Here is a 25,127-nt window from a genome sequence, read left to right as displayed (position 1 = left end):
AGTGGTTAAATGCTCTTGAGTAAACATTCCTCTGTAATACCCGATGGCTGGATTTGAAAAATATTGGCATTCTTACACTACTACAACATAAGGAAAGATAAATAGTCTGCTACTCATTAGGGTCAAAAGTGAGGAGGAAATGCTTCTCCCTGCACTGGTAGATTTTTCCAAAATTATCTGACCTAACGTCTTATAAGGTAAGTTTTCTTACCATTAAACAATGCTCTCATTGTGACAGATCCAGACAAGAGTGGGGGGGGAGGAGTTCCATTTTGGTCCTGAAAACCTCGAGTTTTTATCATATTAAATACAGAAACAGCCTATTTTAAGGTCAGGATTCTGATGACTTCAAGCTTCGAATCTGGAAATAAGTAGGGGCACAAGGCTTTAAGAAGCCAAGACAGGCAGTATAAAACTTATGCACTTTAAAACTCTTTAGGTCTAAAACTCTTAAGGTTTAAAACTCTTTAAAATTCAGGATCTCATAGGTTATAATTTCATGTGTAGTTCTAACAAGCTTGATGGTTTTGCTTTTCTAGAAACAAATAACTGGAAACAAAAGTAAAAGGAAATAGATATACTCAATGAGAAAGGAGACACAAAAATTAAAAGGGAGAGAGAATGAGCAAAGCATAGCAGTTTGGGACCACGTAGTATACCAGTAAGAGGTCTTTTCCCCCATGCATGCTGGTACCTCCTGAGGGTAACAACATATTATGGCATAATAAAATGAAGGATACATTATTTTATTATGCAATTTTATTAAGCAATGAACCACAGACATGATAAAATTAGATTCAGTCTATTGTGTTTCAGATAGCAAGGAAATATATAACACATTTTGAAAGAATTTAATAAAAATTGGTGGTAAAAAAAAGTTTAGGTTGTGTTAGCTATTTGAAAAATTCACTTACATGTAATGACAGTGCCTGATAAATGAAGTGATATATAATAAATTATTTTTAAAAGCAGATTATTCTTTTAGGAGAAATGTATTCAGTTCTTTTATTTTTGGAGAAAACATTCTAGCAAGATAGGAAAATGGTATATGATAATGTAGAAAAGATTGAGTATCAAATGTAAAGAAACTCATTAAGATTCAAAGTCTACATATTTAAGAAAAATAGTTTTTTAAAGATAAATTTAGGTTCATTTACCAAAATTATTTTTCTAAAAGAAATATAGGAGTGATATATTATTCATTTGACTAAATTTCTATTTTTCTCACTTGCAAAAAGTGAATAATCTTTAGCCAAGAGCATGAACATGCTAAGCTCATACATGACTCAAACAATTCCCTTGTCACATTATTTCAAAAAGAAAGTTGGAACAAGAGGAACAGAGACAAAAACACTTCATTTAGTTTACTCTCCATACTCTACACATTTGTGTATCGACATCCAAGGCCATAAGTATTACTGCCTCTCCTGTGAATTGCTGGTTTCTTCTACTCTAATTACTCTTATGTTATACCCAGTTGAACAGCTCTAAGTAAGCAGTTTGCTCCCTCCCTCTCCACCCTCTTCTTATTTTTACTATTAAAACTAAGTCTTTTCAGAATCATATTCTTCCCATCAGCTGGTACTGGCCCTGGAGCCGGAGGACCTGGGTTCAATCCTGCTTGTGTGACACTGAGCAAACCCCTTAACTTTCCACTTAGTTTCACATCTGTAAAACAAAGGAGTTGGATTAGATGATCTCTCAGATTCCTTCTACCTCTGGATCTATGATCCTGTGTCCTCTCAACTGGGAAGGGATGTCTGCAATCATTCTACAAAAGCTATTGCCATCGTTTCCTCCCATGTATCTTGATTAACATGTACCTGAACTCTTTACTGAAAGGTAGCTTTTCCACCACTAGGATACCATCTCTAGGTCTGTTACCAGAAGACTTACACAATTTAAAAAGTTTATACTAAAGAATTGGTTACTGTTTTATAGCTCTCCAATGAGTGAGAAATTCTCTGAAAGTCAATGAACAAGTTGTGGTATATGACTGTGATGGAATACAATCATGCTGTAAGAAATGATAAGCTTGATGATCTTAGAAAAATACGGATAGACTTGCATGAAATAATAATGAGTGAAATGTGAAGAACCAAGAGAACATTATATATAGTACCAGCTATATTTTTTAAGAACAACTTTGAGCAAATAAGTCATTTTGACTATTAAAAATACCCAAATTAATGACAAAGGACTTAGAAAGGAAGATGCTACCTGCATCCAGAGAAAGAGCTGAAAAATAGAAATATGTATTGAATGATTTTACATATATATGTGTATATGTATATATGTACATATGTTTGTGTCTAATGGTAGCCATCTCTAGGGTGCGGGGGTAAGGAAAAAGGAAAAAAAAAGAAATTTACATGATAACTTTATCATATATTTAAAAGAAATAGCAAGTCACAAGATTTGCAGTTTTATGTGCATCTTTTATTACACTATATTATGGAAATGCTTGGTTTATTCCATTAACTAAAAATTAAAAGAATAAAAATTAAAAAAAAACAAACAAACAAACAGAAAGCTTATGTAATAAGCCTATTTGTTCCTATAGAATCTTTGGTCGGCTACTGAACAGCTGCTCCTTTGAATTCACAATCAACTTAAAAAACAAAGATAGTAAATGAAGAGAAGAAATGCTGGGTTAGTCTTGACTTTTTAAAATGCTTTTCAATAGAAGATCATCATTACCACCAATAATAGACATTTACTGAATGCCTGGAAATAGCTATTTTGTGGTACTATGATGGGATTGAGTTATGATCATGCATTAATGAACATGAAACAACACTGGTTAGGCAGAATCTGAGGCTTGGTATATCTGTATATTTCTTTATTCTACAGTATGTAGGACAAATACAAGCTCTTTAAACTGATCATCTGCAATGTTTCCAATATACCTTTCTGTTATTTCACATTAATTTCATTTAGATACTCTATATTGTAATCAAACAACAATTAGCTTTTCCCTTATCTCCTTCTGATATCTTCTTCATCGGTACATCTGTATAGGCCATCCTCTATGCCTGGAATATACCTCCTTCTCATATCTTTGTTGAGAATCCTTTTCTTCCTACAAGGTTCACCTTAAAAGATTATGGATTTAACAGCTAAAAAAGACCTCAGTGATCAGCTAGTCCACGTTCCCTTATTGTACAGATGAGGAAACTGAGGCTCAAAGATATTAAATGATTTGGTAAAGGTCACACTCACAATAAAAGACAGAGCTGGGATTCAAAACCAGATCCTCTTGACTCTAAATTTGGTGCTATTTTCACTATCACTCTGACACCTCCATCAATCAGGTAGGCATCTATCTATCATGTGCCATGAAGACTTCCACGATCCCCCCTGCTAAAAGTGTATTTTTCCTCCTCCTGCATTTCCACAGTGCCTTATCTAGATGTCTCCTGTTACATACAACCTAGTATCATACTAATATTATAGCCTACCTACCCACTGTTAGAATGTGAACTCTGAAATTGTTACATTTTTCATCTTTTTCCCCCCTTGCTTAGAAGAGGGCCATGCATAGGACTAGGTGATTGTTAAATGTAAGTGGACTGAATAAGTAGCATTCCAATTAACAATTTAAAACTGCCATATCTTAATAGAAAAAAAAAGTTTCTGTCATTATGTGTGATCATTACCCTATTTAAGCATTTTTTTTTTCCCTCTCCAATCTTAATTCTGGTCTTCTTCTAAGGACTGTTGTTTCTATTCTGGTAATAATATCATATGAGACAATTTCTGAATAATAAATTTTGCTGTTGCAACTATTTTACTTTGAATTAGATTTACAAAATTAGGAAGCACAATTTAAAAACGAGCAACACTTATTAGAAAGAAATACTTACCAAGCGTTCGGAACAGTCTCTTATTTGGTTGATGGGAGAAGAAACCAGGCTTCAAAGCATTTGAAATCACAATATCAAAAATATCTGTAAAATCATTCCTATATGACAATGAAAAGGAGTGAAATTTCCAATGAATGTACTGAAAATAACTGGATGAAGTCTATAAGCTATTAAAAAATAACAACAACCCTGAACTTCCATTATTTGTTCAATGTGCCCCTGTAGCACTAGGGAAGGAGGAGTATATTTATCCATTTTGGGGGGAGAGTAACAGTGGCAACTAAAAGCAAACAGACTGTAGCTCACTCGACAACACTAAAGTACCACGAAAAGAGAAACATTTTCTTTCTTTCTCACCATGAAATCCTATGCAGTGACAACTACTGGATAACACACGGCCCTTCAATGTTTACAAAGCACTTCTCTGACAGCAACCCTTTGAAGTATAATTAGTCTCACCTTACAAAGAGAAAACTGAGCAAATGGTTCACCCCAGATGAACCGAGCAGTAAATGACAATACTATCCCTGCTACATCAATATCTTGTTGAGTCGTGATCTAGCGGAATTTCAACATGAGGAATTCAGTAAAATTCAATAAGCATTTGTTAAGCATCTAATATGAGCTAGGTACCAGGGACACAAAGACAAACAAAAAAAAAACTGGCCTTAAGGAGCTTGCATCTCCGAAAAATGTGAACAGAGGCTACTGGGAAGGAGAATAGGCTAGGCTTTCAAAGACCAGGTCAAAAAGAAAAAAACAAATGCGCAGCTTAAGAAACCACAGAATAATATCTTCAAATAACCAAATAATCAATCATTGCACAACTACTTATGAGGTGCCTGTTGCTGTGCTAGGCGATGTAAAATACCTATAAACTAAAGGGTGCCACATTAGTACAGTTAAATTAGCCAAGATAGCATCTCCATTGTGCTGCCTATCAAGTTAGTGATCTTAACTATGAGGTTTAGGCCTGAGTATGGATATTCAAGTTTGGAAAACACTGAAGACATATGGCTCTTTTCTAGTATAATGGACATTTTAGAATGAAGATCTAATAATGACAGTCAAACGTTTAAGACAGACTGTTATATTGCTTGCTTTCTCAACAGGTGAGGGAGGGCCTGGAAAGGAAAAAAAAAAAGAATCTTTAAAAAAAAGAACACTAAAAATAATAAATAAATAGAAATAAAGACAGAATGTTACTAATCTGCTATTCTTTTCCTACTTTTCTCTTCTTTTCTTTGCTTCCTTCCTTCCTAGATTTATGATTTCATTACTGTTCAATGAATTTGGAGGAATTTCCCCTACCAATGCTGATCAAGCTAAACAATTTTCTCTGATTCCTACCTATATGTATCTGTTGTATTTCTACCAATTCCAATTTCTTTCCTAGTTCCATCTACTTCCTGTCCTGTTTTCTGATTCCTAATATGCCTCTGCTCTCACTGTTTCTATTATCATTTATGCTGGTATTTTGCTCTGCTGTTTAAGAAGCAAGTGTATCACAGATGGAAAATTTAGGGAACTCGTGAGAACAGGAGCACATGAAGTAAAATTAAACATATAGAATTACAGGCCATACAACATTTCAAAATAGAAAATTCTAGAATGTATTATTAAAGGGATGGCAATGTAAACATGTAGAAAGGGAAGTGGTGATCATAAAGGATAGGTCACCCAGATATTCTCATTCCCAATTTAGAATGTTAGGGTTTCTAACACATGGGTTAGATGTTGGTAATTAGGTGGAATCAGAAATAGTTGAATAAATAAACCCTACAAGCTAATATCTAGGTGGAGGGATGTCTCTAGTGAATTGCCCCCAAGCTTTCCTCTGGCCTTGTACTGTTAAAAATTTTTCCCTGTTGTTGGTGAGGCTGAAGCTAGCGAATTGCTTGAGTCTGAAAGTTCTGAGTTGCAACAGGATTTAAACTGATCAGGTGTCCACACTAAATCCAGCACCAATATAGCAAGCCCCCCAGAAACAGACGGCTACCACATTGCTTAAAAAGGGGCAAATTATCAGGGGCAGCTAGGTGGTGCAGTGGACAGAGCACCAGCCCTGGAGTCGGGAGGACCTGAGTTCAAATCCGGCCTCAGTTACTTGACACTAGCTGTGTGACCCTAGGCAAGTCACTTAACCCCAACTGACTCACAAGAAAAGAAAAGAAGGAGTTGGGGGGGTGAGCAGCAAATCAACTTGTGTTAGGAAAAGTTTCCTGCTAGGCTGGGAGAGATAACAAGACCCAGTATCACATTATATATGTATGCATGTATATAAATGCATGTTTATGCACACATTGCATATATATATGTGTATGCATTTTTGCATATATATGTATTTATATACATATTTATATATGTACACACACACACACACACACACACACACACACACACACACTCTACCCATTTTTTCCCACTTTTGCGATCAATATTAAGGAATTGGTGTTATGCTGACCAAACCTGCAGATAACATGAGGCTGAGAAGGATAGCTAAAAAGTTGAATGTCAGATCAGAAACCAGAAAGATCATGAGGAAAAGAAGAAAGGATCACATCTAATACTATTAAACTGAAGAGGAATAAATGTATAATTTTATACTTAGTTTCAAATAGTCAACTTTATAAGTACAGACTTGAATGGAAAAGATTGGGAGTCTTAGTGGATTTAATTATGAATGAGCAGTGTTACATGGCTGCCAAAATGGCGGTCAAACTAATTAAGCCAAGAGAAAAGTGATAATCCTGCACCTTGATAAAAACATATTTAGATTACTGTGTCCAATTCTGGATGCCACATTCTAGGTAGGACAATGATACAGAATGTTCAGGAAGGAGACAAAGGTGGGTGAAGATGACCATATGAAGTCATAGAAGGGTCAATTAGAAGAACTGCGGTTATTTACGTGGAAGAGAAAGATCTAGAGGGACATGATCACTAGCTTGACTTTTCTGAAGGGATATCATAAGAAAGGGGGGGCTAGATTTATTCTGCATGACCTCAAAGAGGAGTACGAGGAAGAATAGATGAGTGAAAGTTACAGAAAGGAAGATTTATGCTTGACATAAGAAATAAGACATAACAATCAGGACTGTAGAAAAATGGTTGTAGGTTTTCAAATGGAGGCCACATAACCCCTTGTTGATGATGTTAGATTTGTGGTCAGATACAGGGTATACTAGCTGTCACTGAGGTTCTTTTCAAGACTGAGATAATGTATAAAGGAAGGAAGATCTGACATAGTCAATACTTACCCAATAATGTACTCACAGAGAAGTCTGCAGTAGTCACTGTGTGAATTTGTCATAATAAAGAGAAACTTTCCAGCATTCTTCAGCTGATAAAGCCACTTTTTCACAGATTGTGAACAAATCATCAAATATCTTCCTGGATCACTTATAATTTCTGGGAAATACAATCCAGAGTTTTCTGAAATAAATAAAAAAAGTTGCAAATTGCAATTAAATTTTTGAGGTTATCTTTAAAAAACCTCAATCATGTTTTTAAACAATTCTGAAATCTTATTTATTTTAAATATGTATGAAAACTTACATATTAAGATAATTTAAAAGTATACAGAAAGGTATCTGAAGCGTCATAAGCCAGCATTACTAACATTTTCTCCAGCTGTCCCCCATGCCTGGAATCCTCTGCCTCCTCATCTCTACCTCTTGTCTTCTTTCAAATCCCAATTAAAATCCCATTTTTTTTTTTACAGAAAACTTTTCCCAACCCTTCTAGATCTGTTAATTATTTCCTATTTTTCCTGTATCTTGCTTTGTGTGTGTTTATTTACATACTGTCTCCCCTATTTGATTGTTAAGCTCCATGAGGGCAGGATCTGTCTTTTGCCTCTTTTTGTAACCCCAACCCTTAGCACAGTGCCTTGAACATAGCAGATGCTTAATAAATGTTTACTCATTGATTGATTTTTACATAAAAGATTTACTGGGTAAAACTCATTCTCAGGCAGGATGGCTTGGTGGGTGGAGAGGTGACCTCTAGATCAGCAAAACTTGGGTTTAACTTTACACACTGGCTGTGTGAGTGCTATGCAAGTAAGTCATTTAACCACTTCAAAAGTTTTTTACTCAGAGCTCTCTCTACTAATGAAATCACAGATCCAGTTCTTATTCCAATTTTTCCTATGGGATTCCTTTCCAAAAGTGAAGTGGATTTGAGGGGTGAAAGGGTTAGCTACCTAAGTGCTTCCTCAGGCTATGACTAACAAAGGACTTAGACCTCAAAGAATGGTATAACTCTATTAGCCTGAGAGTACTCTCGAAGACTACATATACCTGAGTGCCTTTCACTTCTTAAGTCCCAGTTACAAACTTCCATAAATACCAGATCAGAAAAAAAACCCAAACAAACTTAAACAGAAAATCTAAATTCAACAATGAGTATAACATGTGTCACCATGAGATCATCAACAGACCAAAAAAAAAAAAATCCCTTGTAGCATTCTTTTCTCTGTGGACATCTGTGGTTAGTTCTTTGACTCAGTAAATCCCAGACATGATTTAGAGTCATGGTATGTCTCAATGGCCAGTACAACATGGTTTTACTTAAAAATAAAGTGAAAATTCTATTTCCTTTAATTTCTCCAAGAAAAGAGAGAAGATTAAATGGGAAAAGAAGCAACAAGAAGGATTAGTGTTCACGGAAAAAAAAACCATAAAGGAAAACAAAGGTAGATGATATGGTAAAACTACTATGTCGTACTGAAGGGTACTTGGGGATATTCTTGTCTCCCTAACTATTCAAAACTTGTAACCTCTTAAGGCCAAAGATAGGGTGGGATGGGGTATTATATGTAATAGAAAGATAAATACTCCAATTAGACTATTTTATCTGGAAGATATATTAAGTACAGCATTTATGAGAGAGAAGATGTACAAACAATGTATGAAATGCTTAACAGAGAAACTTTATATTCATTTGTACAGTATCAGTACATCAATCTTTGGAGAGCTACCCACTTTCTCATCCTGCCAATGTGTATTTAGTGCCACCTAGTGATGCTATGCATAAATTTCACGTTGAAAAAGTGGAGAATAGTCATCTGTGAAGTTTTTCATGTATATAAAAAAAAGTCATTCAGATTAACATTCTATATTTTTTTAAACTTCTGTGATATTCACTGGTTCTCTTTAATACACTTAGAGGGATGGATTCAATTGTGCCAGTCTATTCATGGTAAAATAAGAATGAATCTCCAAATGTTACTTACTCCATCCATTTGCCCAGTTTTTCATCATTAATTAGATTATTTTCAAACAGGTTAGTGCAATATTGTCATTATCAAGGTGATATATCTCCAATCTATCTCGCACCTACTCTACTAACCTACCTAACGCAAAGTTCTAATTATATTAATCAGTTGCCAAGTCTGTCATTTCTTACCTTTGAAAGATTTGTAACAAGGCAATAGTCAGAAGCAAAATGCTTTTGAGGATGGACAGGGTGAAATGAGAGAGAAGGATAAAAAGGGAAGAAATAGGAGGAAAACACACTAATCATAACTGAAAATATTTTTTACAGCAAGTTTATCTGATAAAGGCCTCATTTTTAATATAAAGAACTGAGTCAAATTTATAAGAATACAATTCATTCCCCAATTGATAAATGGTCAAAGCATATGAACAGGCAGTTCTCAGAAGAAAGAATCAAAGCTATCTATAGTCATATGAGAAAATGTTCTAAATCACTACTGATTAGAGAAATGCAAATTAAAACTCTGAGGTACCAATCTATCAGATTGGCTAATATGACAAATATTGGAGGGGATGTAGAAATATTGGGACACTAATGCATTGTTGGTGGTGTTGTGAACTGGTCCAACCAATCTGGAGCAATTTGGAACTGTGCCCAAAAGGCTATACAACTGTGTATTTGTGCCTTTGACCCAGAAACACCACTACCAGGTTTGTATCCCAAAGACATTAAAAAAAGGGAAAAGTGATCTTGGGCAAGTCACTTAACCCCAATTGCCAAAAAAAAACAAAAAAAGGGAAAAGGAACTATATGTACAAAAACATTTATAGCAACAATTTTTGTAGCAAAGAATTGGAAATTGAGGGAAAGCCCATCAATTGAGGAATGCCTGAACAAGCTGCATCACTGTAATGGAATACTATTGTGCATTAAGAAATGATGAGCAGGATGCTCTTAGAAAAGCCTGGAAAAACTTTCATGAATTAATGCAAAATGAGGTGAGCAGAATCAGAACACTGTACAGAGTAATAGCAATACTGTATGATGATCAACTGTGAATGAGCAGCAATGCAATGATCTAAGACAATTCCAAAGGATTTATGATGAAAAATGCTATCCATCTCCAGAAAACAAACTGATGGAGTCTGAAAGCAGATTGAAGCATATTTTTTAAAAGTATTATTTTAAAGTATTATTTTTAGGGGGCAGCTAGGTGGCGCAGTGGATAGAGCACTGGCCCTCGATTCAGGAGCACCTGAGTTCAAATCTGACCCCACTGCCTAGCCAAAAAAAGAAAGAAAAATAAAGTATTATTTTTATATATTTTAATATATTTTTATAAAGTATTAAAGTATCATTTTTCTTAAGGTTTTGTTTGTATTTTGTTTCATAAGGTGACTAATATGGAAATATGTTTTGTATGACGGCACACGTAAAACCTATATCAAATTGCTTGCCTTCTCAAGGACAGGGGAGGGGAGGAAGTGAAAGACAGAATTTGGTACTAGAAAAAATTTTAAAACAAATGGGAAAAAATTCTTTTTGCATTAAATTGGGAAAAAATAAAATATTAAATTTAAAAAACTGTAACATTTGTTGTCGTTTCCCTCCTTGAATCTCCCATTCCCACACCCCCAATTTCAACCCTCAACACTTTTCACTTGTAAACTATTACAATAGCTTCTTACTTTTACTAGTTTGCCCCTCCATCCTTTCTACTCCTGGCAAAGTAATTTTTGACAAAACAAATCATATTCTCCCTCAAAAACCTTCAGTGGCTTCCCATTCCCTATCAAGTAAAATATAAATTCTTTAGCATAGCATTTATTCTTGCTCCAACTTACCTAGTTTCTATCCAAATTTCCTGGTACTCCTTTTGAACACTTTATAATGCAGCCATTCATTGTTCTTAAGTGCCTTTCATTCTTCTGCCTCTATACTACAGCCTTTTTCCCAATCCCCAGGAAGAGAACAGAATCCTAGCCCTAGGACCACCTCATGAGTCATCTCCTGTCTAATCACATCAATTAGAAGTGATTCCTCCTCCCTGAATTTCTTATAACACTCCATTTAACATTGCCTTCATAACAATGTCTCATTCTCCTATTAAAATGAAAGCAAATACAAATCATGCCATTTTAAAAAACTTCCAAATGACCTAGGCCTAAGTCTGGGCCTAGATACGTAAATAGAAATTTCAGTCCTCTACTTAAAACTCTAGTAGCTTCCTATTATCTCTAGCTAAACTCTTCTGTTTAGCTTTTAAAACTCTTGATTAGTTTAGCTCTGGTCCCAAACTCTCTTTCCAACCTCATTGCACACTGCTCTCTCTCTTAAGTTCTTCCATCCAGCTAAATGACCTTCTCCCTATTCCTGACACATGAAATGACATCTCTCTGTCTCCAGGTCTTTGCAATGGCTGGCCCTTGTGCCTTAAATGCACTTCCTCCTCACCTGGGACACACAGAATCCCTTACACTCCAAAACACAGCTCAAGCACCATCTTCTACATCAAGTGTTTCCTGAATCCCTCAAATGTCAGTATGTTGTCTTACTACTTTATAGTAGACTACTTTATATTTCCTTAGTATATGCCTACATATACTAATCTCCTCTTTTAGAATCTAAGCCCCTAGGTGGTGCAGTGGATAGAGCTCTGGCCTTGAAGTCAGGAGGTTCTGAGTTCAAATCCGGCCTCAGACACATAACACTTACTAGCTGTGTGACCCTGGGCAAGTCACTTAACCCCGTTGCCTAAAAAAACCCAAACCAAACCAAACAAAACAAAAATGAAGGAGGGCTTCCTTCATTCTCTTTGTAACCCAGTGCCTGGCACATAGTAGGTACTTAATGAATCTGTGATCTCATTGATTTGAATGTTCACTCCAATCATGCATATCATAACTCATCCACAACTGCCCAATCTTGTGACTCTCATACCCATCCACACTCAATTTAAACACAGGTCTACCCTTAGAGCACCCTTCTTCACATTTAGAGCATCCCTGCTGAGCACACCTTCCTGTTTTATGCCTCATTTGATGTTTACGATCAAAGGGTCAGTGAAACAATTCTCTTAAGAAATCACAAACGATTCTGAAAGACAGGACAAACTTTGTGTGAAAAGATTTTTAAGGCAATTTTTTTTCTAGCAAAGCAAAAGCTTTTATGTTTAATATATTCTTTTAAAATTATGAACTTGACAAACACAACAAATGTGACTGCTATGTTACTGGTTTTCTTTCTGTTCCTCACACAACACACTCTACCACTTGACTCTGGGCATTTTCACTAGCTGTACTTCTTGCCTGGAACACTCTCCCTCCTTATCTCCATGTCCTAGCTTCCATGGTGTTCTTCAAGTCTCAGCTAAAGTCTCACCTTCTATGAGAAACCTTTCCTGATCCTCCTGAACACTATTGCTTTCCTTCTATTGATAATAATCTCCAATTTTTCACAAATGGATATGTCTGTCTGTCTATACAGATGAACACACATATACATACACATTTCTACATGTATACATACATATATATACACACACATACATAGATAGTTTGTACATAATTATCTGCATCTCCACCATTACACAGTAAACTCCTTGAGAGAAGAGATTGTCTCTGGCTTTTCTACACATTTCCAGTGCTAAAAAATGCTAGCTGAAAAACTGATATAAAAAGAACAGAAAAAAGAAGAACATGCATAAAATCCTGAATCTTAACTATGTCCAACTTGTTTTTTTAAAAAGTGTATTAAATTTAACATAGATGAACCAATACAGTCATGCTTGTCTGTGTTTCCTTCTAAATTTCTTTTTGTTCTCTTCTTATGCATTTTTTAATGTTTCATTGACACTTTTTTCTTTATTTTTGCATGACTACCATTACTTCCCTTATTCTCCCAACAAATAAAAGCCCTTCCTTTCAACAAGTAAGTATAGTCAGGCAAAATAAATTCATGAATTTTTTGTGTCCAACAATATATGCTTTATTTTTCGACTCTAGTTTATCACCTGCTTCCATCACCTGTTTCATTATCAGTCTTTTGATCAGAGTTCCAAAGTCTTTGCTCACTTCATTCTGTTTCCGTTTTTTCATTATTTCTCATGGCACGATATTAGTTCATTAAATTAATATACCATAACTTGTTTTATCATTTCCCAATTGATGAGCTCCCATTTTGTTTCTATTTCTTGACTACAAGAAAAAGTATTGTGATAAGTATTTTTGTAGGCATGGGTTCTTTCCTTTGGCTTTGATCTCTTTGGAGTACTTGTCTCGTAGTGGCATTGCTGGTTTCAAAGGCAAAGAATTTAGTGATTTGGGGAGTATAATTCTAAATTGTTTCTAAAATGGTTGGACCAATTTATAACTCCAGCAAAATGTGCCTCTCCTTCCATAGCCCTTCCAAGAGCTGTCATCTTTGGGTTTTTTTTGTTATCTCTGCCAATCTAATAGGTATGAAGTAGAATCTCAGAGTTGCCTCTAATTTGCATTTGCTTTTTAGTAATTTGAGGTATTTTATATGGTTGTCAACAGCTGGCTTTTTTTCTTTTGAAAACTCTTGTTAATTTCTTTAATCATTCATCTATTGGGGAATGGCTATTATATATCTGAATCAATTTCCTTCTAAATTTCTTTTTATAAGAAATTGATTCAGACATATAATAGCCAACCCTTAGATTAAAAGGGTTTTCATAATCAACAAAAACAACTACAGTGAGATTCCATTTTGCCGATATCTTTCAATCAACTATGTCATAGTAAAGATGTTGTCTACTACAGAATGTCATTGCTACTTAATATTTATTAAATGAAATAAATGAACATGAAATTATTCTACTGCTCAAAAACCTTCAGTGACTCTCCACTATCCAAACTCATCAGCCTAGCACAATAATAACAAAATAATGATACTGATATTTATCTAGCATTTTAAGATTTGCAAAGCACTTTTCACATATCTCATTTAAGTCTCCCAACAACCCCGTGCATTAGGTAGTATTATTCCCATTTTACAGATGAAGTTGAATTGCTGAGAGATTAAATGACTCACTAATGCTCACAAAGTTAGTAAGTGCAAGAGGTAGAATATGAACTTAGGTATTCTTAATATTAAGTCTAGCAGTCTACTGCTTGGAAGTTCTGTGGTCTTCATTAAGGACCTTCATGATCTGGCTGTAATTTCCTTTCTAGCTTTATCCCACGCAAGCCCTTTAACATACACTAAGTTCTAGCCAAACTGTACCACTGCCATAATTTTTCCTGTTCTTTCCAAGCTTTGTGCCTTTACTCATAGTATTTGCTATATCTGGAATGCAATCTCTTTCACCTCTAGTATTCTTTCAAGGTTTCAGCTCAACTGTGAACTTCTCCAAGGAGTCTTCCTTGTTCTACTCTGCCCAATTTGACCCTTCTCTCCTCTGGAATTTGTTCTTACTTGTCATATTTATAGTTCCCTCAGTGACTGGTACAAATTTGTTAATGACTGGTTATATAGGAATTCATTACATAACTGAATGCCACATTTCCTCCTTAAGTATACTACCTTAGATAAGGAAATATTAGATCATTAATAAAATTTTGAAAGTAACAAAAGTAATTTTTCTTTCTTTTTTTATAGATGAGTTTATGACCAACAAACTCCGAAAAATAAATAAATCCTGAATAAACCCAAGTTGGAGATTATAAGTTTTACTGTAAAAGATCTGGAAGCATAAAAAGAAGATATCTTGTTACTCTAATACAGATGTAAGGGCATACCTTTTTCAGGCTTTTTCAATTTTGCTAACTGAAAAGGGCAAAGAAAATATAAATATGATACCTATATAAGAAAAACACTAAAAAGCAACTTGAAAAGTCTATTCACTTATCCAGGACAAAGACACGCTTTCTAGCTATTCATCTATCTGCATAATTATCAATTACCATAATTACCATTAACCTTTGGAGTTTTGGGGGAACCTGGGGCAGCTAGGTGGCCCAGTGGATAGAGCACTGGCTCTGGAGTCAGGAGGACCTGAGTTCAAACCAATCTCAAACCAGACACTAGACCCTTATCAGTTATGTGACCCTGGGCAAGTCACTTAACCCCAATTGCCTAAAGCAAAACCAAAACAAAACAAAAAACAAAACCAAAACAAAACAAAACAAAAATAAAAATGAGGAACCCTAAACCCCAGAACTATTTTGTGACTGTTTGACAAATGCACATTGCCTGGTTAGAGAACAGGATTTAATAAATATACTGGCTAATTATCATACCAATAAAGTTGGTTTAAAAAAGATATCCAGAGCCTGGTGGGTAAGAGATTAGATATTTGAACACCTCCACCTACTGCCTGTAAAAGTTTACTGGTGAGTCACTTACATTTACCATATTGTAGCAATTATATAAATCACTTCCTTGGCCTTCATTTCTTCAACTGTGAAATGAAAGGGTTGGACTAGATGGCTTCTGGCGTCTCCTACTGCTCTCTGTATCTATACACACATACGTACATGCAAACATATGTGTACATGTACACAATATGTATCTATACATATATATGTTTCTATAGCCCTCTGTATTTATAATCCTATAGTCTCACTACAACATGAAAGAGACTCTGAGTTCTAAAAGGTTATGCCAGAGGAGTACAAACTCTAGCATGTTCTAACAAGAAAAAGGTAGGTAGGTAGCAATATTTCACTATAATTTTGGGGATGAAATGAATGGGAAGGAAATGAAACAATGTAATCTTTTTTTATGAATGTGTTAAGCCACACTATCTATATTCCTCTATTGAATTTACAGAATCTCAGCTCTGGAAGGGATCTTATCCAATCCATACTTGAATGAGAAAGAGGATAAGGGAAAAAAGGGAGGGAGGAGGTAGAGTATTATGAATAATATTGGGGAGAGAACACTCAGTTTCAGTAGCTTCATGGATTGCCAAAGTAACAAAAACAGATCAGGTCAAAGTCTGCAATGTCACTTCATCTCTTAAGGTTTTTTCTTTTGCTACTATAAACAAGTGACTTCAATTTCATTTATCCAGTTCTGACAATTTTTTAGTTCAATTAAGAAAGTAATAGGATTCCAGAATAGATATTTCTAAAATCTAAAAAAAAAAACTAGATGGTCTAAAATAAGTATTAGGTAGTGTGGCACCAATGAAATGAAAGTTGGAAACAAAAAACAGCTCACAGATGTCAAATTGAATTTATAATTTAGGGGCCTCTAGTGGCAAAAAGATAACACACCTTGGCTACAGATTCATTTTTAGTTTAACAGGAAAATTTGCCACATCACTACTTCATCAACATAGACAAAGTGCATTTAAAAAAAATTTTTATATAAATACTATGTGCTTGACTTGTGATTATTTTGAAATTTTCTGTCCAAAGGTCAGTCAGAGCATTGTAGATGTGACGATGACAACACTACTTGTAGTGCCTAGTTAAAAATTTGTTGTTGTTTCCTAATGAACCACAGCTTTAGGGAAAGCTAAATACCTAGACCATTTCCAAATAACATAATGCTGCATGTTGAAAAGCATAAAATGGCTCTCTGCAAGAGAATTAATTAAATGTCCTTGTTATTTGAGTTAGAATCAGACATTTAATTTTTAGTATTTCAATGTTATGGCCATTATGTAAACATATGCTACATAGGATTAGGTGGGGGGGAGGACTCCATACACACACAATTTTCTGTCCCAAATGTGCATTAAATGTCTTTTGTCAATACTTTTTTTTTTTAAAGTTTAATTATTAAGCCTCAATTGCACTTGTTAGGATACAGAATCAAGTGGGAACAAAATTTATAAAGTTGATCAGATAATGCAAAAAGGATAAATCTATTCCTCTAAATATTTGGCAGAGAACAATATTTAATGGTAGTGAGAAAACAAAATACTTTTACAGGCTCACAATTTAATTAGCATCTATAATCTTTCTAACCAGGCGTAAAATCCCTCCATATTATCTCATCCCACATGATCCTTTGGTTCTTTTAATATTTTAGGGATCTTAGTGTTTTACTAGTGCTGTCCCTTACTCTCATTATATAACCATCTTACATCCTCTTCTGGTTATATATATATTGTTGATGACATCTCTTACTCTAGTTCTTGTATGCAACTCACTGTTGGTAATATGCTACAGTCTATTGACACCTAATTTCATTGTCCTTTGGATAATTTAAGATTTTGATTCTTCAGATATTGTAGTGTTCCATGATACAGTCATATAGGATCATGGGAAAATATTGGTGCTAAAAAAGGCTTTTGCAGAAACAATCACCTCAGCATTACTGTAAGTACTACAGAATTTCCTAAATGCAAATCCAATCTCTACAGTACAATCCTGGCCCAGGCTTTTCTTCCATGTATAGCAGTGCCTATCTGAGGAGAATATGATGATAATGATATGTCAATCTCTTTTAATGGTGAACAATGTTAATGAAGAGTGCTCTGGATTTCAATACATTTAAGTGCCATTTGCACATAAGAATATTTGAAGACCTTCACCATCAATAAGGAAATCATCTTCTATTTAGACTCTATGCAGGTAATCTTTCATGACACTAGACATGTCTCCCTGTTTAATGCTGTGTATAATATTGATATGTAATGAACCACAGAATACAGTTAACTCTATGGTCACATGTGTTACAGTATCTTACATAGTACTTCCCTTTGTTTTAAAAAAAAACCTTCTGGGCTACATTTAGTTCTATCCAGTCATGTTTTTGTTTTGTTTTGTTTTTTTGGTAAATATATAATAGACTATGTAGGATCTTGTATGTTTTTTTAAAATTTTTTTATTTTTAGGCAATTGGGGTTAAGTGACTTGCCCAGGGTCACACATCTAGTAAGTGTCAAGTGTTTGGTCTGGGGTTGGATTTGAACTCAGGTCCTCCTGACTTCAGGGCCGGTGCTCTATCCACTGTGCCACTTTGCTGCCCCAGGACCTTATATGTTTTATCCTACTCAGTCAGTTGTGATCGTGATGTCTTTTATCAAAATTTTTTTTTAAGATTTAAAAAAAATTTGAGTTCCAAATTCTTTCTCCCTCCTGTCCCTCCCCCACTGAGAAGGCAAGCTATTTGATAGAAGTTATATATGTGAAGTCATGCAAAACACAGTTCTATATTAGCCATGATACAAAAGAAAACAAACAAAAAAAAAGAAAGAAAGAAAGCTTAAAAAAGTATGCCTTGATTCACAGTAAGACTCCATCAGTTCTTTCTCTGGAGGTGGATAGCATTTCTTATCCTAAATTCTTTGGAATGATCTTGGATCACTGAATTACTGAGAATAAGTCATTTACAGATGATTATGATATACTATTGTGCTTACTGTGTATAGTGTTCTCCTGGTTCTGCTCACTTCACTTTGCATCAGTTTATGTAAGTCTTCCAAGATTTTTCTGAAACCATGCTGCTTGTCATTTCTTCTTTTTGTTGTTTTTGTTGTTATTTTTTGTTTAGTCATGTCCAACTCTTGTTGACCTTATGGACCATACCATTCATGGGGTTTTCTTGACAAAGATACTAGAGTGGTTAGCCATTTCCTTCTCCGGCTCATTATAAAAGTGAGAAACTGAGGCAAACAGCTTAAGTGACTGCCCAGGGTCACAAAGCCAGCAAATGTCTAAGGCCAGATTTGAATTCATGAAGATGAGTCCTCCTGGTTCCAAGTCCAGTGCTCTGCGCATTGTGCCACCTACCTGCCAAACCTAAAATGAATGAATTCAGCTTCCTACCTCATCTCCAACCTGAGGGAAGAAGCTCTACGGCATGCAGTTCAAAAGGGATGAGGTCTCAGGGAAGGGTGAGAAGTAGAATTCAGAATTACAGGGAATCAGTCAGGCATAAGGGGCTGGGCTAGGGCCTATGAGTGGAGGATAGGAGTTGAAGCGGGGAAAGCGTGAAGGGGTGAGTGGTGAAGAGAGGGCAGTTGGCAAATAGAAGAGGCAGCGTTAAGGAGTGAAGGAAGCAAGGGTTGTGAAACCACTTCCCTGACCTCTCTTCTTGCTCTCGCTATCAACTGGTACTTCCAGCTATCATAAATTCCCAGAGACAGACATTACTTTTGGGGACAAACGGAATCTTCTGAGGGGTATCCAGAGATTAGTACCTTAGTTTCCTTTTCCAGGACCATGAGCAGTTGACCAGTTGTCTTCCTTACCTCACTACAGAAATGGAACCTCCACTCTCATCTTTGAAGCAAGCATACACAGCGTTTTTAATGCGTCTCAAAGTTTTTGGTTTTGTTTTGTGATAATAGCTAGCAACAAAGAGGAATAGGGCAAAACTTTCTTTTAAAGTGAAAGAAAAGTTATAGCTACAAAAGATTTTACAATTAAAAACTGCCCTCATTATTTACTAAAAAGTAAATTACAGAAACTCAGAATTGGAAGGGGCCTTAACCCATCAAGTCCAACCCATCCCTGAACAGGAATCTCTTCTATGTCACAAAATGGCTTGGCACATAGTAAGTGCTTAACAAATGCTTTTCCCTTCCATTCTACCCATGACAAGGAGTAATCCAGACTTTCCTTAAAGAACTCCAATGAATCAGAGCACTTTACTTTTGGATGATTCTTACAAAGCATTTCCTTAGCCTAAATGTACCTTTTAGCAACTTCTATCCATCATTCCTACTGATGCCTTCTTCAGCCCAGAAGAACCTGATTCCATGTGACAGCCTTTCAAATACTTGAAGACAGCTAAATCATTTCTTCTTTAATTCCTTTAAACAATGCTTATATGGCATGACCTTAAAGTCCTCCATCAACATGGCTGACAAATTAACTGGACAGCATCCAGAACAGCGCAATATCATTTCTGAAACATGCTGCCCAGAACTAAATACAATACTCTAGGTATGGTCTGACCAGGATAGATAATACAGCAAGACTTTGGAAGATACGGAAACTGAGGTCTGAGAAGTTGCCTATGGTTGCTTAAGTGACACATAAGTGTTAGAGAGAGAATTTGAACCCAGATCTTCCTGATACCAAGTCCAGCACTATCTTCAAAATCCATTTCCTTGACAGGCACTGAGTAAGCTTTGGTTTAAAGCATCCCATGCTGTGGGAAATCTTCAGAGACAAAAAGGGAAGGCCAGTTCTTGCTTTTATATTCAAGGACACAGGTGAGTCAGGCACTCCCTAAGTTATACTTTTTTTTAAACCCTTGGCCACTTGAAACATGAACAATAGTTGAAAGTAGCAGAGACTGAAATAATGTAAAATTAATCTTATATTTCTTCATCCCAATATTTCAACTCCATAGCTTTGGAATTGCCTTTAAAAAAGATATTTGGTCTTCAAAGAAACAGTTTCAAAAATCATCTTTTATCACAAGGGTGCACTGTTTCCTAAATTATTCTGCTCAAATTTCTTCAAGGAAAGAACTTTCATATTATCTTGACTTACATAGTAAGAAATATTCAGAACTACAATTGAATTTCACAGATTTTCAGAGTTGGAATGGACCCCAAAAGTCATCTAATACAACTCTTATCTGAGAAGAATTCTATCTCATCCCCAACAAATCTTCATCTAGCCTCCATCTGAAAATCTCTAGATCAAAGGAAGCCATTACCTCTTGAGGCAGCTCACTGTACTTTTGGATAACTATCAGTTAGGACACAGGTTAGGAGAGGTTGTGACTGTTCTAAGGATCCAAACATAGACTCCCCATCTCTAAATCCAAGGTTTTTTCCACTGTACCACATTGCCTACAACTGTAGATTCTATTAAATGAATTTTTAAGAGGTGTTAATTGTTTGACAATTATCAATTATTCAAAGTAGACTTGATACAAGACATAATAATTTTAATATACTATTTAAATAAAAATTCTACAAATATAGGACAAATCAAAAGTTTATGACAATTTTTAAACTTTAATACATTAAACGTATTGGTGCTAAGGCTTTGGGACATCTTATATTTATTAAGCCTCTAGTTATCTGCAAGGGATTGTGCTTGCTATTAGAAACAAATCTCAACATAAATCTCATAGCCCTAAGACAACATTGGTAGAATACCAGCAATAAAAGGATGACTTCTTGTTTTCAGTAAAAGCTTGAAAGTTAAATGAGTTTTGCAATTTTCTGAAGGCAATCTAACTCACTATCTTTGTTGCTGCTTTGTTGTTCAGTCTTTTCAGTTGTGTCTGACTCTTTATGACTCTATTTGGGGTTGTCTTAGCAAAGATACTGAAGTGGTTTGCCATCTTCTTTCCCAGCTCATTTTATAGATGAGGAAACTGAGGCAAACTGAGTTAAGTGACTTGTCCAGGATCACACAGTTAAGTGTCTGAGGCCAGATTTGAACTCAGGAAGAAGAGTCTTCCCTACTCTGGGCCCAGCCTTCTATCCACGCTCAACCTAGGTGTTCTAGCTCACTATCTTCGTTCTGTTTAATTCTATACCCTACTGATTGACCATTTCTGTCTGTTATTAATGAGATGGTTAGTGATATCTATAAAGAGAAATAATGGTTTCAAAGAACCAGTATGGCTTCATCAAGAACAGATTCTTAATCAATAAACATTTATTAAGTGCTATGCCAGGCATTGTGCTAAATGCTGGGGAGAGAAAATGAAGCAAAAGATAATCCCTGCCCCGAAGGAGTTTATAATCTAATGGATCATGCCAACTTTACCTTAATTCCTTTTTTGACAGAGTTATTCAAGTGGTAGATGAGGGGCCTTCTGTTGATAATTTGCCTTAATTTCAGCAAATTTTTGATGAATTATCTTAACATTCTCCTCATAGATGAAGTGGAAAGATGTGGACTGCATAATAATTAGATGGATTCAGAACTGATTGGATGCCATACTTGAAGAATTGCTGTTAATGGTTCAATGTCAATACTGGTACGAGGTCCCCCCATAGAACATCCCAAGGATCTGTGCTTGGCCCTATGCTATTTAATATTTTTAAATCAATAACCTGGCTAGAAACAGATGGCATGCTCATCAAATCTACATGTTACAAAGCTGAAAGGAACAGCCTATATACTGGAGGACAGAAACAGAATTCAAAAAGATTTTGATAGGATAGAGCATTGAGCTGATTCTAATAAGATGGAATTAAATAGGGACAAATGTAAAGTCTTGCAATTGGATAAAAAAAAAATCAACTATACACACAAAAAAAATCAATGAGAAGATAGCATGGTTAGACATCAATTGTCCTGAAAAAGGCCTAGTAGTTTTAGTGAATTACACAAGCTCATTATGAAACATCAGTCAGTCAATATACATTTATTAAACACTTACTATATGTGAAGCACTATGCTAAGTGCTGGGGATACAAATCATCTCTGGGATGTGGCAGTCAAAAAAAATAGTACAATCTTGGGCTTCATTGAGAGGTATAGCTTCTAGGAATAAGAAAGTGGTAGGCCCTCTGTGTTTCACCCTTGCTGAACCTCATCTGGAATATTTTATTCAGTTCTAGGCATCGCAGTTTAAGAAGCACATTGATAAGACTGGGAGAGTACAGAGGAGAGTAACTAGAACGAAGGAACTTTACATAATTAAAGTATTCGTTAAAGGAATTAGGGATATTTAGTTTGAAGAATAGAAGACTTAGGGGGCCATGACAGTTGGACAAAAATAAATCTCATAATATTTTTTGTTTTCTCTGTAAGACCTAAAATCTCCCACTTTCTATGCATTATTCTGTTTTGTGACAAAGAGAAGCTGGAAAAGATTAGGAAGCCTAAAACTTAATATATCCTGAAGGCATACTTAGCTCTGGGATGTGTCACCACTAATCTCCTTGTAAAAAGTTACAGCTGAATTTTCTATTGTTTAAAAGGAAAAAAAAAAAGGGAAGAAAAACAGTAACAGGAGCAAAGGAAACCTATGCTAGAAGTCAAGGTTCATTTACTGTAATGGCCATGAGGAAATCTGCCTCCCACTGAACAGTCAAGTCTTTTAAAATACTAGTTAGCAAACAAAAATTTGGAAATGGAACTTTCATTGTTTTCTCTAACTGGATTTTCTAGAACTCTCATCTTTGAACTAAGAGAATTGCCAATACCTAAAAAACTACATGCGGACAGTTCTACATTATGCCCTGAAACACAAAAAGAGGGCTGAGAAAGGGATTAATAGTCATGTTAACAACCCTTTACCTCTGAATAGAGTGGTAGCCAAGCAAACTACCCTCACATGCTACCATTTAAATAAAGGGTGCCCAAAAGACTGTGCATGTCTATTTAAAAGGTTTTTTCTTTCTTTCATTTTTCTCAATAGGTATGAGAGGAGGTAGAAAGGAGAGAAAAGAAATGCTCATTAATTGAAAAATGTTCAATTAGAAATTTTAAAAAAAAGACTGGTTGGGCCCCAAATACTGTTTACCATATGTCACAAGGGTGCCCTTCCTTCTCCCTCCAATATAAAGTCTTAAAATCTATTATACTGAGTTAAATAAATATTTTGTAAATTAAGGTGTTTGCTATACTCTGTATACTATATATATATGTGTGTATATATATGTGTGTGTATATATATATGTGTGTGTGTATGTATATTTATTATACTTTGATCCAAAAGAGAAAATGGCTTATTTCCCTCTTAATCTCCTCTAGTTTAATTCCTTCAGCTAGCTGCCACTTCAGAAAGCAGAGTTGCATCTTTGGTTAATGAGATAGGTAAAAATAAAAAGTTGCTACATGAATTCAATACTTACTCTACTTATCTTATTCAAATGAGATAATGTGAAAGTACTTCATAAACATATGTTGCTATTTAAACATAAGATATATAATTAGCTTATCTGTTCCTCACAAACACAAGGTCAGGTAAGTCTCTATTTTCCTCCATTTCTTGATCAGGAAACCAAGCTACAGAGAATTTTAAAGTGATTTATTTTAGGTCACACAGATAGTTTAGAATAAAGATGGGATAAAAGGGCAGCTAAGTGGAACAGTGGATAGAACACTGGGCCTGTAGTCAGGAAGACTCATCTTTCTAAATTCAAATCTGGTCTCAGATACTTACTAGATGTGTAACCCTGGACGAGTCACTTAACCCCATTTGCCTCAATTTCTTCTTCTGTAAAATGAGCTGGAGAAGGAAACGGCAAACCACTCAAGCATCTTTGCCAAGAAAACTCCAAATCAGGTCATGAAAACGACTGAACAACAACAAAAGCCTGACTCCTGATACAATGTCTATCTGTACAGGAAAGGGAAAGTTAGCAGTATGGATTTGCTGTGAACACTGTAATTTTCCTGATTACAATGAGCAAAGATTATAGCTAGCCCTGAATAACAAACCAAGATTATAACACGGAGGGTTTCAGAGATAGGAAATACAACAGCTAGTTGGTAATACAACAAACAACAATACAGTAAACACTTATTAAGTGCTTAATGTACATAATGATATGGTTTTGTCCAAGAGATAGCACAGTTCCTGGAAGACAGGGGCTTTCATTTTTACCTATACTTTTAAAAATGATTATTATTTTTTAATGATTATTATGAGCAGTACTAGTAAGACACGCTGAATTATCACAAATTTTTGACAAGCAGAATCTGGATCTTAAGTTTTATTGTCCTGGCATGGATAATTATTTAGTGGTCTTCTATAAATGATTAGATGTAGGAGGAATATGTATACTTAATGGACAAAATGAAGACACTTCAAAATCATGTATGACAATCTGAAGAACTGAGCACACCTGAATACATAAGACTGCTAGAATTAAAATATTTATATTCTCAGTATCTTCTCTTTGAGGAAGGTAAGTACTAACAAAGTCAGGTGACATGATATAATTGACCCCTATATTAATTTTTAAAAGAAAGGTGAATATCAGTATAAAGCCTTATTGAAAAGCAGAATTAAAAGTTCAATTGGGGGATGACTGAACAAGTTGTGGTATATAAATGTGATGGGATACTATCATGCTAAAAGAAATGATGAACAGGATGGCTTCAGAAAAAACTTGAAAAGACCTGTAGCAACTGATCCAATCCCTTCATTTTAAAAATCAAGAAAAGAAGACCCAGATAAGTGACC

The 25,127-nt window shown here is 35.3% G+C and overlaps 1 protein-coding gene across 1 annotated transcript in view; it reads right to left on the bottom strand.

The window, feature by feature from the left end:
* NT5DC1 (5'-nucleotidase domain containing 1) overlaps nt 1–25,127 on the bottom strand; it is a 250,170-nt gene that overhangs the window by 96,480 nt on the left and 128,563 nt on the right. Inside the window, exons 7-8 of the mRNA XM_027848682.1 lie at nt 7,127–7,301; nt 3,867–3,964 (exon numbers count right to left, since the gene is read on the bottom strand). Of these exons, the coding sequence (XP_027704483.1) occupies nt 3,867–3,964; nt 7,127–7,301 (273 nt within the window). The remainder of the gene's footprint in view (nt 1–3,866; nt 3,965–7,126; nt 7,302–25,127) is intronic.

Source organism: Vombatus ursinus, unplaced genomic scaffold (assembly GCF_900497805.2).
Source record: "Vombatus ursinus unplaced genomic scaffold, bare-nosed wombat genome assembly UNPS02006779.1, whole genome shotgun sequence".
Taxonomy (NCBI): domain Eukaryota; kingdom Metazoa; phylum Chordata; class Mammalia; order Diprotodontia; family Vombatidae; genus Vombatus; species Vombatus ursinus.
This window is presented reverse-complemented; position numbering and strand designations above follow the sequence as displayed.